The sequence below is a fragment of the Mirounga angustirostris genome, unplaced genomic scaffold (genome assembly GCF_029215605.1).
Source record: "Mirounga angustirostris isolate CCGP_5_RB_7025 unplaced genomic scaffold, mMirAng1.0.hap1 SCAF_7, whole genome shotgun sequence".
Lineage (NCBI taxonomy): Eukaryota > Metazoa > Chordata > Mammalia > Carnivora > Phocidae > Mirounga > Mirounga angustirostris.
Genome location: NW_026991715.1, coordinates 7,839,543 through 7,854,041, shown reverse-complemented (window position 1 = coordinate 7,854,041; position 14,499 = coordinate 7,839,543). Strand labels below are relative to the sequence as shown.

Sequence of the window (14,499 nt, the reverse complement as noted above, 5' to 3'; positions counted from 1 at the left end):
ATTAACATTCAGACTACTTCCAAACATTAGCTTCTATGATCAGTGCTGCTAAGGATATCTTTATACCTGTCTCTTACTGCTCATATACACACATTTATCTATCATATATGCATAGGACATGTTCAACTTTATAGGATGCCGATGGTCTGTTATCAATTTACACTCCCACAGTGGAGCATGGATTCCAGTTACTCCACATACATCCCAAAACTCAGTAATGTCACACATCTTTGTTTTTACTCATCTTAAAAAAAAAACAACAAAAAAACCCCCATGAAATTTGGGGTGCCTGGCTAAGTCAGTGACGTGTGTGATTCTTAATCATGGGATCGTGCGTTCAACCCCATGTTGGATATAGAGCCTACTAAAAAATCAAAAATAAATTTAAAAAAATAAGGTCTATTTAAAAAGTCATAAAATCCTGTGATTCTAATTTCCATTTTTAAGCATCTTTTCATGTTTTTATAAATCTGTATTTCCTCTTCTGTGAAATAAGTAGTCATGTATTTGGACCACTTTTTTTCCTACAAGGTTGTCTTTTTTTTTAAGTTGACTTGTACAAAGTATTTAAATTTTCCGGACAGTAAGCATTTGTCAAAAATGTTGTGAAAAGATCTCCTGTTTTATGTCTTGACTTTTCATCTCCATTTTGGTGTATTTTGATAACCAGATGTTTTTTTTTAATGTGAGCAAATATAAAAAAAGATTTCATGGCTTATTTGTATCCTGTTTAAAAAAATCCTTCCCTATTGTGAGGTCATAAAGTTTTTCTTTACATCTTCTTCCAAAAGATACAATTTTGCCTTTCACACGATTCTTTTTGTGGTGATGGTAGGCATCCAATTTTTCTATGTGGATGAACCATTTTTTCTAGAGCCATTATTCATTATTGAGTAATTTGTTCTTTCCCTATGTTCCTCCTGTCACGACTGCTTCTAACATTTTACCATTTTTTTCCAGCAGGTTTCTGGCAAAACCCTTTTACCAGGTTAAGTAAACTATCTCCTCTGCTTATTTAAGAATTTTTAAATGAATGGGTGGTGAGTATTGAGATTGCTTTGCCTGCATTTACTGAGATGAACATGTGGATTTTGCACCTTTAACCTGCCCATGTGGTACACAGCATCTGTAAGTTTCCTAATGCTAAATAACCCGCCAATTCCCATGAAAAATCTACATTTATCATGATGCATTAACTATGTTGAGGTACTTCTGGATTACATTTGCTTTGTTTAGGGTTTTTACTTTTTTGTTCATGGATGATATAGGCCAACATTTTTTTTTTTTTAAAGATTTTATTTATTTTTTGACAGAGAGAGAGGCAGGGAGAGAGGGAATACAAGCAAGGGGAGCAGCAGAGGGAGAAGCAGGCCTCCCGTGGAGCAGGGAGCCCGATGCGGGGCTCGATCCCAGGACCCTGGGATCATGACCTGAGCTGAAGGCAGACGCTTAACGACTGAGCCACCCAGGCGCCACCATAGGCCAACATTTTTTAATTTCTTGTACCTTCCTTGTCAATTTTGGTCCTGGGTTATATTGGAATCATTGTGCTTGTACATGATCTCCTCTGGGAGATCGTGCATAAGACTCAAATTGCCTGTTACTTGCAACTTTGAGAGACCTCAACGTAAAAATAACTGGGCTTGATATTTTCTTCATGTAACTTTATTCAGATTTATTTGGGGGGATTATTTTTAGGACTATGTTGTTATTTGGAGAGGCAATGGTCTAAACGTGTGCCCCTTCAAAATTCGTGTTGAAAACCTAACCCCAGAGGTGATAGTATTAGGAGGTGGGGCCTTTGGGAGGTGACTGTCATGAGGGTGGAGCCTCATGAATTCGATTAGTGCCCTCATAAGAGGCCTCGGAGAGCTCCCTCACCCCTTCCACCATGTGAGGTTCCAAGAAGGCACCGGCGAGGAACCAGAGGATCCTCACCAGAACACACCCATGCAGGTGCCATGAATTTGGACCTCCCAGCCTCTGGACTTTTAAGAAGTAAGTTTCAGTGGTTTATAAGCCACCCAGGCTATGGTATTTATTATGGCAACCTAAGTGGACTAAGACAGGGAAGTTTTATTTTCCCAGAAATTAGAGAATTTAAAAGAATGGTTGTAGGGAAAAAGGCACAGCAGTGGAGGATTACATGACTCAAAAGTCTGTTCCTCATGAGTCTGGAACAGTAAGACTGATTAGTTGGTCCCAGGAAGCAGAAGTTGAATCCAGTGATTTTTGCTTTAGCTCAGTCTCCACCCCCAATAGTACCTTTTCTGAGGTATTTTTATTATTTTTTTTAACTCTTTGACAAAGAGAAAGAAACTAGTTGTTTGTTTTTAAACAAAATAGGTAGTTCAGTCCTTTAGTGCTTGCCCACTCTTGATGATACTGGACAACACTAAAGGATGTTGCTTCCGTAAAGTTCAACAATTTTAGTTTGACTTGGGAGATAACTTTTTACATTGCCAGAATTATTATTCACATTTTAGAAATGCTGAAACGTGCCAACTTGTTGAAGCATCTAACAGCCCATTTACTGAACTTAGAGTCTGAATTTCTGTCTCATGGCCCTCAAACTGTGGGAGGGAGTGAAAGTTACCTGGTTCACTTTACCACCAGCTAGGACGAATGGTGGTCCACACTCTTCCTGGGCCTTCCTGGATGAAAACCAGAGAGCTCAATGAAGCAGGCAAAGCCTTGGGTGCCGAGAGGCATGCTCTCATCTTACACTGTAAGATCATCACTAACATTTATCAGTGGAGTAACTTGCAAAAGCAGTAGTTGGCTAAATAACGTTTAATTCTCAACCTCACACAGCAAAGGTAATCACTTTATGATAAAACCAAGTGAAATACCATGCATTTTGTGATTTAAAATAAAGTGACTTTAGATCTGCTTCAGAGCTGGGAACAAGTCATCGGGAAGAAAACTCACAGGCCCGTATGCCTGCAGAGTTTACAGAGTGATTTTCTTCTCAGGTAAATGGCTTCGAAAGCAAAGAAGAAACAATCCAAAAATTTTCACAACCACCAAGTACGCGATTTGCCTTAAACTATTAAAGAACTCATTTAAGTGACAGTGAGGTAGCTAGAGGTCACCTGCTTACATGTCTTCTCCAAAACAGTCGTCTTAGGATAACTGGCTTGCATAACACTGAAATGTCATTTCAAAAAATAGATGTCTGGATTAATCTAAAGTCTGGATTTTATGGCTGCACTTTCACATAAATCAACACGCTTCCCAGGGATGCTTGCGAAAGCTGGGGGCTCTTATTGCACGTCACCCCGGAGAAGATAAAAGAATCTTACACATTCTCTACCTTATAGTAATAACTTAAAAACTATGAAAAACACATTTCACGGAAGCTTTCCTAATACACCTAATGTTACCTGCATCATGAAGTCTCTGATGTCTGAGGAGGTCTACATTCTGAAGTCTACCTCACAATTAACTACTCTTCATCACTTCCTGCCCAGGATGAGTTTTTCGAAATTGAGTATGGAATGAACTTCAGTTGGAAGACCTTCCACCACACATGTTTTATTTATAGTTTTTCTCCAGTATGCGTCCTCTGATGATTGGTAAGGGATGAGCTCTGGCTAAAAGCCTTCCCACATTCTTTACATTTATACGGCTTTTCTCCTGTATGAATCCTCATATGCGTCATAAGGGATGAGCTTTGTCGGAAAGCTTTCCCACATACTTTACAGCTAAATGGTTTCTCTCCAGTGTGAATTCTCTGGTGCTGAATGAGAGCTGAGCTTTGGTTGAAGGCTTTTTCACAGTCATTACATTTATAAGGTTTCTCTCCAGTGTGAATTTTTCGATGAGTATTAACCGCTGAGTGAGAACTGAAGGCTTTTCCACATTCTTTACACTTATACGGTTTCTCTCCGGTATGGATTCTGTTGTGTATATTAAGCCGTGAGATCCAGGAGAAGGCCTTCCCACATGCGTTGCATTTGTAGGGTTTTTCTCCCGTATGAATTCTTTGATGCTGAATGAGAGCAGAGCTTTGGCTGAAGGCTTTCCCGCATTCTTTACACGCATAAGGCTTCTCCCCAGTGTGGATTCTCTGATGTATGATAAGGGCCGAGTGATAACTGAATACTTTCCCACACTCATTACAATTAAAGGGTTTCTCTCCAGTATGAATTCTATGGTGTCTACTTAGCCGAGATATTGAAGTAAAGGCTTTCCCGCACTGACTACATTCGTAGGGTTTCTCTCCAGTGTGAATCCTGTGATGTTGAATAAGAGATGAGCACTGGCTAAAGGCTCTCCCACACTCGTTACATTTATAGGGCTTTTCTCCGGTATGAATTCGTTGGTGATTATTCAGGGATGAGCTTCCTTTAAATGTCTTGCCACACTCGTTGCATTTATAGGGTCTCTCTCCAGTATGCATCCTCTGATGTCCGATGAGGGATGTGGTGAAACTGAAGGCTTTCCCACATTCGCCGCAGATGTAAGGCTTCTCTCCCGTGTGAACTCTCAGGTGCTGAGTGAGAGAGGAGCTTTGGCTGAAAGCTTTCCGACATTCCTTGCATTTGTAGAGCTTCTCTCCGGTGTGGATTCTCTGGTGTTTACTCAGGGAAGAACTGTGGAGGAAGATTTTCCCACAGAGGTTACATTTGTAACATTTGCGCACCGTATTGACTCCCAGTTGTTTAAACAGAACTGAATACTGCTGGGAATGGGGTTTCCTTCCTCTGGAAACGAGTCTGGGTTTTCTAATAAGGGATGATTTCAGACTGAGATTTTTCCCGAGCTCAATACTTGTAAAGCTCCTCTCCCTCAGGTAGGTGTTTTTGATGGTGACTAAGACTTTCCTGAAAGGTTTGTTCTTTTTGCCTTGTTGCTTCTCTAGCTTGTCCTCATTTATATAGGCTTTCCCTGGCTTGAAATCAAAAGGACTGTCACCTAGGAGTTTATTCATTACTTCCTTATTTTCTTCTTCAGAAACTGTAGTTTCAAACAAGCGCTCCCAACCTAAAATAAACAAAATGGGTAAGTCTCCCTTGCACTGAGAGTAAAGAAAAGTGACACCAAAATATACAAGAACTGCTGACAAATACTTCCCGGATTCTTAAGAAAGGATGGGGAGAAAAAAGGGCAAGAGAAAGAACAGCATGGGAGACATGCCTGGGTGGAGAGGATCTGAGGAAAGCTCGGGTGAACTCCGAGGGAAGCTCCTCCAACAAGGGCAGCCAGGCCCGCTCTAGGAAAAAGCTCAGGTCAGCAGGGGACAGAGCACTTCTGAGTTCAGTGGGTTGTGTTACTCCTCAGCTCCCTCTCCCGCATCAGTCACCAGTGCACTCAAGATAAATCCATGAGGAACCTGCAGAGGAGCTACAAGTAAAACCTGGAAGAGCTGTGGGTCTTAAAAAGCTCTCTGAAACCCAGGGCCTCAATTAGTGCTGTTTTGGAACTCCTCCGAGTGCTGTATGTGCTGTTATAATGGACATGCCCTCACTCGTTCAAGCAGTTATTTATTTATTTATTTTTAAAGATTTTATTTATTTATTTGAGAGAGAGAATGAGAGAGAGAAAGCAGGAGAGGGGGGAGGGTCAGAGGGAGAAGCAGACTCCGCGCTGAGCAGGGAGCCCGATGCGGGACTCGATCCTGGGACTCCAGGATCATGACCTGAGCCGAAGGCAATCGCTTAACCAACTGAGCCACCCAGGCGCCCATCGTTCAAGCAGTTATTTACTCAGTAGCCACCATGCAAAGGTCAAGATCAGGAGTATGGGGAACATATCAGACAGGAATCCAGTTTTTGCAAGGTTTATATTCTAGCAGCAGGGTATTTACAGTGACCAAGTGGCCAAATAAACTGGGGATGATGAGTCCTGGAGGTGACGAGAATAAGGAAAACAAACAAAAACAAGGTGATGTGCAGTATGAGTAAATGAGCTGACATTTTAAACTGGGTGATAGGGAAGTAGAATTAAAGATGGGATCTAAATAATGAGAGCTGGCCATGCAAAAATGTGGGTGTAAAGAGGGTTCCAGTCAGAAAGAACGTAAGGCGAGAGTCAGCTTTGAGTTGTCCAGGAACCCAGATTTGTCCAGTGTGGCCTGAGCAAGAGGAAACAAGCCAGTATTACGAAGTGAGGCAAAGAAGGAGGCAGGAGCCGTACCACGCAGGGTCTTGTGAGATACAGGAAGACATCTGGAATTTCTTCAGAGATCACCGTGGGTTAGGAAGGACGGGACAGTTCTGTTTAAAGAGGATCGCAGTGGCAGTGTGACAAATGGACTGTAATTCGGGGTGGGCAGATGCAGAGCAGCCACTCAGGAGACTGGACGGAGGCGATGGTGGTCTGCACTGGCATGGCAGTGGAGGGGGGCACACTGGGATGTTCTGAAGACAGAGATGACAAGTACCTTCACCTAGGAATAGGATGTACAGAGTACGTGAAAGAGAGGACTCAAGGATGATGTCCAGCTTCTGGCCTGGGCAGCTCGATGGAGACTGGTGCCATGTAACGATATGGGGACTACTGGGGGAAGAGTACATTCTTGAGAATAATTTTCAGTCCACTTTTTAATCACTTAGGATACAGTACAAGGAATGGTGTCATTGCTTCAAAAGGAATGAATGTATTTTCTTAAAGAGTTTTTATTTTCTGAACTAAAAAAGAGATCTATAATCATTGTAAGAAAAATGAAGAAAATACAGAAAACTATAAATACGAAAATCGAGTTTAGCCATACACACGACACACAAATATAATCATTGCTAGATGTGGAATTTAGCTCACCAGAATTTTTCTGGATATTAGAAAACACTTTTATTTAAAAAATAAAAATAGGTTGAAACTACACTTCCCCCTACCTACTCTGCACTTAAAAAAAAACTGTGGGCTTCTCTCCATGGCAACAAATGAAGGTTGACACCATCATTTTAATGGCAATGTTAAGATTTCAAAGCACAAACATAATCATAATTTAATAAATCCCCTTCTAAGAGTCACTTAGCTTTCTTCTTCCCAGTGATCCCTCATGTTATAACAAACATTCTTTATACCACCTTTGCAACTCTGCACAATTATGGAATTATTTCCTTAAGATAAACTTCCAAACCTGAATCAATTTTAATAAAGCCAGACCATCCTGCAGAAAGACTACACCCATCAACATCCTATGAAAGATACTCAGGTATCAGTCAGAGTGATAGGAAAACACTGGATATGTATTTCTTAATTTGGGGTAATACAGTAAGGGGAAAATGGCATCCAAATTGCTTTAGTTTGTAATTCATTGATTATAATGAACGAATAGTTTTTCAAAGAATCCTGGTGAATTTTCAAATTCACATTCCTTGACTTTTTAATGGTGACACTCATGCCTTGTACTGTAATTATTTATTCTCTGGACCTTTTCTCTGTTTCTCTTTATATTATACCTTTGTATTCTATAGCCACTACAGCAATCTTAATAATAGGAAAAAAACTAGAAATTAAAATTTCCAGAAGATTATTATTTTTTTTTTTTAAGATTTTATTTATTTGAGAGAGAGAGAATGAGAGCGAGCAAGCACATGAGAGGGGGGAGGGTCAGAGGGAGAAGCAGACTCCCTGCCAAGCAGGGAGCCCGATGCGGGACTCGATCCCGGGACTCCAGGATCATGACCTGAGCCGAAGGCAGTCGCTTAACCAACTGAGCCACCCAGGCGCCCCAGAAGATTATTAAATAAAATATGGCTTAACAATACAATAGAGCTCTTTCAGAGACATAGGCCTCTATTTAATGAGGGCTGAATAACTGAAGGACATTCACAATTTAAAATAGGTTTGAGAAGAGTATGTATAATCAATCTCTCTCTGTGTCTCTCCCTCATGCACAAACACAAACACACTCAAATATTCACAATCTGAGAGGATAAATGGTAAAATATCAACAAAGGTTCATCATGGTTGGTTGGCAAAATTTCAGGTGAATCTCTTTTTTTTTTTTTTTTTAAAGATTTTATTTATTTGACAGAGAGACAGCGAGAGAGGGAACACAAGCAGGGGGAGTGGGAGAGGGAGAAGCAGGCTTCCCGCTGAGCAGGGAGCCCGATGCGGGGCTTGATCCCAGGACCCTGGGATCATGACCTGAGCCGAAGGCAGATGCTTAACGACTGAGCCACCCAGGTGCCCTTCCTTTTTTTTTTTTTTTTTTTTTTTTACAATACTACATACACCTTGTATTAATTAAAAGTAGTTAATTTTTTTCAAATGCTTGCAAAAGAACACAGTCAATTTGATACTAATGATTTCTTTACCAACCAGAAGGTTCAGAGCCAAATTCGAGACTCACCCATGGCTACATTGCTGGCCCTTACCACAGATATATTCACTTTTTAAGGTTCTGACCAAACTTCTATTTTATCATTATTCTTACAGTTAGCTTCCTTGGATTGTTGGTGGAATGTGGCAGAATATACATTAGTATGTAGTAGAAAAAAATATCCCTGAAGCGAAAAAAGACTTGGCTCTTCAAAGCAAAGGGCCCCGTGATGCCAAGTAACAGTATTACACCAAAACTCCTTGGTATTTGATACAACCTAATGAACCTTCTGCATTCCAAAAATAAAAGAAAATATCCTATAATATTCTAGACAGAAGACAAGAAAAGGGGTTGAGGGACCAGATTTCTACACAGAAGATAAAGGAAAAAGAACCATGTTAATGGAAGACTTTTTAAAAACGACACTCAGTGCTCAGTCACTACAGCCAAGTGTGAAGGAAAAAAAAATTTGATGCCAGAATTCTAGATCCATAATTCTCACCAGAGAGGTAAAAGAATTGATTTTATTTATTATCTATTTTTAAAATGTATTTTTAAAGGTTTTCAATATTTGACAGAGAGAGAAAGAGAACAGAAGCACAGGGAGAGGCAGAGGCAGAGGGAGAAGCAGGCTCCCCGCCGAGCAGGGAGCCCGATGCAGGGCTCGATCCCAGGACCCTGGGATCATGACCTGAGCTGAAGGGCAGATGCTAAACCATCTGAGCCACCCAGGCATCCTAAAAGAATTGATTGTAGACATGTACAAATAGAGCACAAACGAACCTTTCTGAAAATACTATTCAAGAAAACACTCTAGTCAAAACAAAGGGGAAAATCTGAAGACAAAGCTCATGAATGGAAACACAGGATTGAGCTGCCCAGAAAGCCTGTGTCCTGCCATCAAGAGAAATAAATGCTGGTTAAGTAGCAAAACTCAAAGGAGAGAGCCACCCTCTGGTGCTAGAATCAAAGACAAAACAGAATAAAAGCAAACAAAGACAAAAAAACCCACCGAAAACCCAGAATGACAGTAACAACAACAACAAAAAACAAAGACAAAGCAGAACAGCAAATGAGAGCTTATGGATCCAGCAACCCAGAGCGGTTTTAGAGATTGAGAGACATATCCTAGCAGCCAGGGTCTGGAACATATTATTTTGAGTATTTTCACACAAAAGATTTAGGAGAATGCCATGTTGAATATCTGCGAACCTTCTGCATAAATTCTATTTATCACCATGTTGCTACCCCTGCTTTCTCGCTCTCGTGTAGTATATAAATGCACACATGTCCGCGTTTTCTTTTTAGCTGAACCACATGTAGTAAGTTGCAGACCAAAAAAGTCAAATAAAAACCCAAGCGGGAACAATGAGGGATGTACTGTAGGGATGTACTGTAGGGATAGAAGGTTTGTTCAAACCACCAAGAGAAGATAATGTAAGAAAATAATCAGTCCAAAAAAAGGAATGGGAAGTCCTCAGATAGGGAGAAAAACCATGAGAGACTCCTAGCTATAGGAAACAAACTGAGGGTTGCTGGAGGGGAGAAGGGTGGGGGGACAGGGTAATTGGGTGATGGGCAGTAAGGAGGGCACGTGATGTGATGAGCACTGGGTGTTATATGTAACTGATGAAATACTACATCTGAAACTAATGATGTACTATATGTTTCCTAATTGAATTTTTTTTTTTTTAAAGATTTTATTTATTTATTTGACAGAGAGAGACACAGCGAGAGCAAGAACACAAGCAGGGGGAGTGCGAGAGGGAGAAGCAAGCTTCCCGCCGAGCAGGGAGCCCGACGTGGGGCTCGATCCCAGGACCCTGGGATCATGACCTGAGCCGAAGGCAGACGTTTAACGACTGAGCCACCCAGGCGCCCCTGCCTAATTGAATTTAAATTAAAAAAAATTTTTTAAAAGGAAAATAATCAGTCCGAAAAACAGGGGAAGATATGACTCACAAGACTTTACGCGTTATATACGGCGTCACATTTTCTGCATTCACATTACAAAGGACATCGGAGACAAGTGGGCCCTTCTTGGGAGAATTCAACTCTCCCTCTGAACCTGCCGTATCAAGGACTCAGAAAGGTAGAGAGAGAGGATATGCCTTTCCCAGCCTTCCCCAGGCCCTGGTCAACGTCTTCTGATCAGCAGAAGCCAGGCAGTGAGAAAATGCTCTGTCCACTTCCCAATCACTGTCACTCACCTACACATGGGCCTTGAGAAACTCCATTTTCCACCATCCAGGGGTCTTCCCCTTGCTGTAGCTGGAAGATGACCTTTGGTTTGGAAAACAGGATTCCTGTTCATGAGCAAGAAGAAGAGAATGAGTCTGCTGTGCAGACATGAGAGGGGCTTAAGTTAGGCTCCTAGAGGATGGCCAGAGGTGGTCTCAGGAAGAAAGTCAGGGCGCTGGTTGTGCACGCCTCCAAACTGGAACCTCTCATGAGACCCAGAGGGACAGAGTCTGGGGACAAAGAACAGCAAAAGCACACAAAGGCTGCCCAACACCAACTCTACCAACCCGAGGCCTTTCTTGGCAGGGGACGGGGGGAGCAACTGCCACCCTGTGAGCCCCACTGCGGGTCCTCCTCGGAGAGGGCCCCACGATGCTCCCCCGACAGACTCTCCATCACGAGGAAAGGTCCTTACCCAGCGAGACGAGGGTGCCATAGTTCTCCAGCATCACCTCCCGGTACAGGGTTCTCTGCGCGGAGTTCAGGCGCAGCCACTCGTCCTGGCTGAAGAACACAGCCACGTCCCTGAACGTCACAGACTCCTGCAATGGGAAACCCACTCCTGCTCACCTGGGACCATCCCCTTGGGGGATGAGCAGCCACCCTGTCGCCGCGCAAGGTTGCAAGGATCTCTAGGCGACTCTCTGTCCTTTCCAAATGTACCTACAGTTGTTCCCACTTCTGCAGAGGGTTATGTTCTAAGACCCCTCCCCCAGAGGATGCCTAAAACTTGGGGAGTACCGTACCCTATATATACTGGTTTTTCCTATAAATACAATCCTATGATAAAGTTTAATTTATAAATCAGGCATAGTAAGAAATTAACAACTAATAATAGAACAATTATAACAATATACTATAGCAAAATTATGTGAATGTGGTCTCTCCCTCTCAAAACATCTTACTGTGCTGTTCTTACCCTTCTTCTGCTTGTAATATTGTCACAGCTAGACCCCAAGACCTGACCTTTACTGCCCACCTGCTTGTACTCACTGACCTTTGTCCCACATTTTTCCTTAAGCTCTTCTTTCCAGCTTATCTCTTAACTCAGGCAAATGGAAAGTGAAACTGCCCCTCCAGAATATTCCACCCCCTAGTTAACAACTGTCAATAAAAGATAGCAACTCAAACCCCAGGGCACAAAGCTCACTCTCTCTCTCTCTTTCTCTCAAGATCATCTGCTCTCCTATCTTGAGAGTATAATTTTTGCTTTAATAAACTTCCCTGCTGTGTCACCATCTGCTGTGTTGTGTGTCCATCCTTGAATTCTTTCTTGAGACAAGACCAAGAACCTTCAGCAACTCCTTCAGGACAGGCTTGGTCGAGGCCCCAGGGCCTCCCCAGTTCACCCGGCAACACTGAAACCCTGCGTTGTTCAAGAATCAACTAGACTACAAGTACCTCGGATCACACTTGCTGATTCGGAGGTCTTCTTTCTTGGATCTTCCTAGACAATCACCTGGACTCCTATTAGGTACCACTCTAGTTGATTGGTCCTCAATTCCTTGAGAGTAAGGACCAGACATTTTCTCTTTGAATTCCTAATGTTACAGAGAGAATTACCTGATTCCCCCAAGTTTCCAACCTTCACAGGGAAAAAAACATACCTAGATCCCTCACAGAGCTCTGGGTGTGGCTTTGGCACAAGGCTGGGGAGGGGGAACACTGAACTCCTAATCAACAAGTACTTAGCTGTTAGGTGGGGAATTCCCAATGAGACCAGCCCCAAGCACTAGAGAAACAGCTTGATGTGGTCCATACATACAATGGATTATTACTCGGCCATCAGAAAGGATGAATACCACCATTTGCATCAACATGGATGGAACTGGAGGGGACTGTGCTAAGTGAACCCTAATCCAGAACCTAATCCAGAACTACTCGGATTTCTTCACATGCTTGAAGAAATGAGCTAGAATCACAACTAATGAATCCTTGAATACTACATCAAAAACTAATGAACATAATAAAAAATATTAAAAAAGAGAGAGAGAGAGAGAGAGAAGCAGCTTCTTTCCTGAGTTACCCTACCAGGCCGTCAGGTCCCTCCATGGGCTTCACTGCCTCGTAAAGCTCAACAATGGCTTCAGTGTGTTCACATCTCTGAACCAGGAAGGCAGGTGAAGAAAGAAGCCCTCACTCACCTGAGCCTGGGCTGGCAGCAACCTTGTGGCCATTTCTCCCTCCTGGAGAAGGCACCTGAAATGGAGAAAGAAACTGTGAGCAGTCTGTCTGTCCATCCTGTCTGTACTCCCACCCTCATGGGGCCTGACTAAATTAGAGAGCCCCACACACTGAGCAGCCTGCAGATGGAAGCCAGAGGGAAACTGGGAGCCGAGGGTCCGTGGGCATGGCCACCCAAACCAGGCGTGGGCAGCAAGCATACTTCCAGTCACCGGCCGGCTACCTTTCAGCCAGTGGTTTCTGAATAAAGATAAATCAGACTAAGGAATTAGAGCCATCTGATGTACATTAACAGCGTAAAGGGCAGTCAGGCCGGGCTCACAGAGATGCTCAATAGAAGAGAAATAACATAAATATTCCGCACATCTATACTTAAGTATTTTGAACTATATTATAGTTATAAAATTATATTGTACCCAACATAGTAAATAATTAGATATAAAGTATGACAGCAAAGTATAATAATATGATAATTATAATAATTCTTCACATAACATTCGAAGGAAATTGGTGTTCTTTTCAGGAAGAGCCAACCGAAAATTAGTCTTCTCTTCCCCCTCGGAAATGGCGCTTCCTTTATGAAGAAAGAGTTATCAAATTCCCTTAATATAAACGAAAACATTACCCATCCTCTCCCTGCTCCAAAAAACCCCCACAAGGCTCAAAAGAAAGAGCATCATTGGCTGAAGATGAATTTAAAATTTGGGGAAAAGGGAAGTAACTCAGCAAAAGGACGAAATTAATCTCAACAAACAAAAAGAATAGTCAAATCACTCTAGGATGCACTCCGGGAGAACGGGGCCACACAAGCTCAACGTGGCAAGGATAGCAAAAAGGAACACACGACAGAATGAAGTTGAAACTCGGGGCGAGGTGGGGGTGGGGGAGACCCACAAGCGCCACCAGCCAGAAGCCGCCCCCGGGGGCACGAGCCCTCCAACGAGGCAGGGCTCGCCGCAATCTCAGTTCTGGGGCCCCTGCTCCAAGAGCCCCGCCCGAGGCTGGCGCCCGGGGCCCCGGCGGCGACACTCCGATTTCCGGGGCTGCGGGACCGCGGGAGCCCAGAGCTCCCGGGGCAACGCCCCCTCCCCGGGCCGCCTCACCTGCCGAGGCCGCCGCTCCGACGCCCGCCACTGGGGTCGCGCGGCGGCCGGCCCTCTGCCCTGGCCCCGCCGCCGGAGCTGCACACCCTGGGCCCGCTCTCACCGGCAGCCTGTACCTGCGCCCGCCGCGACGGGGACGCCAAGCGGCGGACCGCACTGGAGACAAGCAGGATACCCAGTCCGGGGATGTTTTCCGCCGCCGCCGCCAGGCCGCCGGGCGCAACTGCGCCTGCGCACGAGAGAGGGAGCCGGGTGCCTCGGCCGAACCGCAGCACTTTTCCTTTCGAACTCGATTTCCCAGACGTCGTCGCAGGCGGCGGCCTACGGTGTCCGAGAAGGGCCAATCGCGGTAAGGCTAGAGAACGCCGTCTTGCCGGGAGCCCAAGCAGGCTGAAGCCTCGTCTTTCTGCCTCTCTCAGCACTTGTCCTGTCGAGCACCCTTTCTGGGAAAAGTGGGTATGTATTTAAAAATATGGAAAATTCGCCGCTCGCTGCTGCTCGTTCTTGACTCAGCAATTCCTCGTCTGGGTATATTCCCAATGGAATTGAAAGCGATGACTTAAACTGGTATTTGTACAATGTTAAGAGCAGCATTATTTACAGTAGCCAAAAGATGGAAACAAGCCGGTGTCAGTGGACAGGTGAGTGGATAACAGAATGTGGTGCGTGCGTACAGTGGGAAATCAGTCTATAAAG

The 14,499-nt window shown here is 43.7% G+C and overlaps 1 protein-coding gene across 4 annotated transcripts; it reads right to left on the bottom strand.

Moving 5' to 3' along the window:
* Positions 1–2,775: 2,775 nt before the first annotated feature.
* ZNF879 (zinc finger protein 879) lies at positions 2,776–14,106 on the bottom strand. 4 transcript variants are annotated; one of them, XM_045890378.2, is made up of 5 exons: positions 13,804–14,106; positions 12,661–12,715; positions 10,932–11,058; positions 10,486–10,581; positions 2,776–4,989 (listed from the first exon to the last, which is right to left on the bottom strand). In XM_045890378.2, the coding sequence occupies exons 2-5, from the start codon at positions 12,691–12,693 to the stop codon at positions 3,542–3,544; spliced, it is 1,704 nt and encodes a 567-aa protein (XP_045746334.1). In that variant the 5' UTR covers positions 12,694–12,715; positions 13,804–14,106; the 3' UTR covers positions 2,776–3,541. The 4 variants fall into 4 exon arrangements, with proteins under 4 accessions (XP_045746334.1, XP_045746327.1, XP_045746341.1 ...); XM_045890371.3 differs by having other exon boundaries at positions 13,907–14,106; XM_045890385.3 differs by having other exon boundaries at positions 13,920–14,073.
* Between the last annotated feature and the right edge of the window lie 393 nt (positions 14,107–14,499).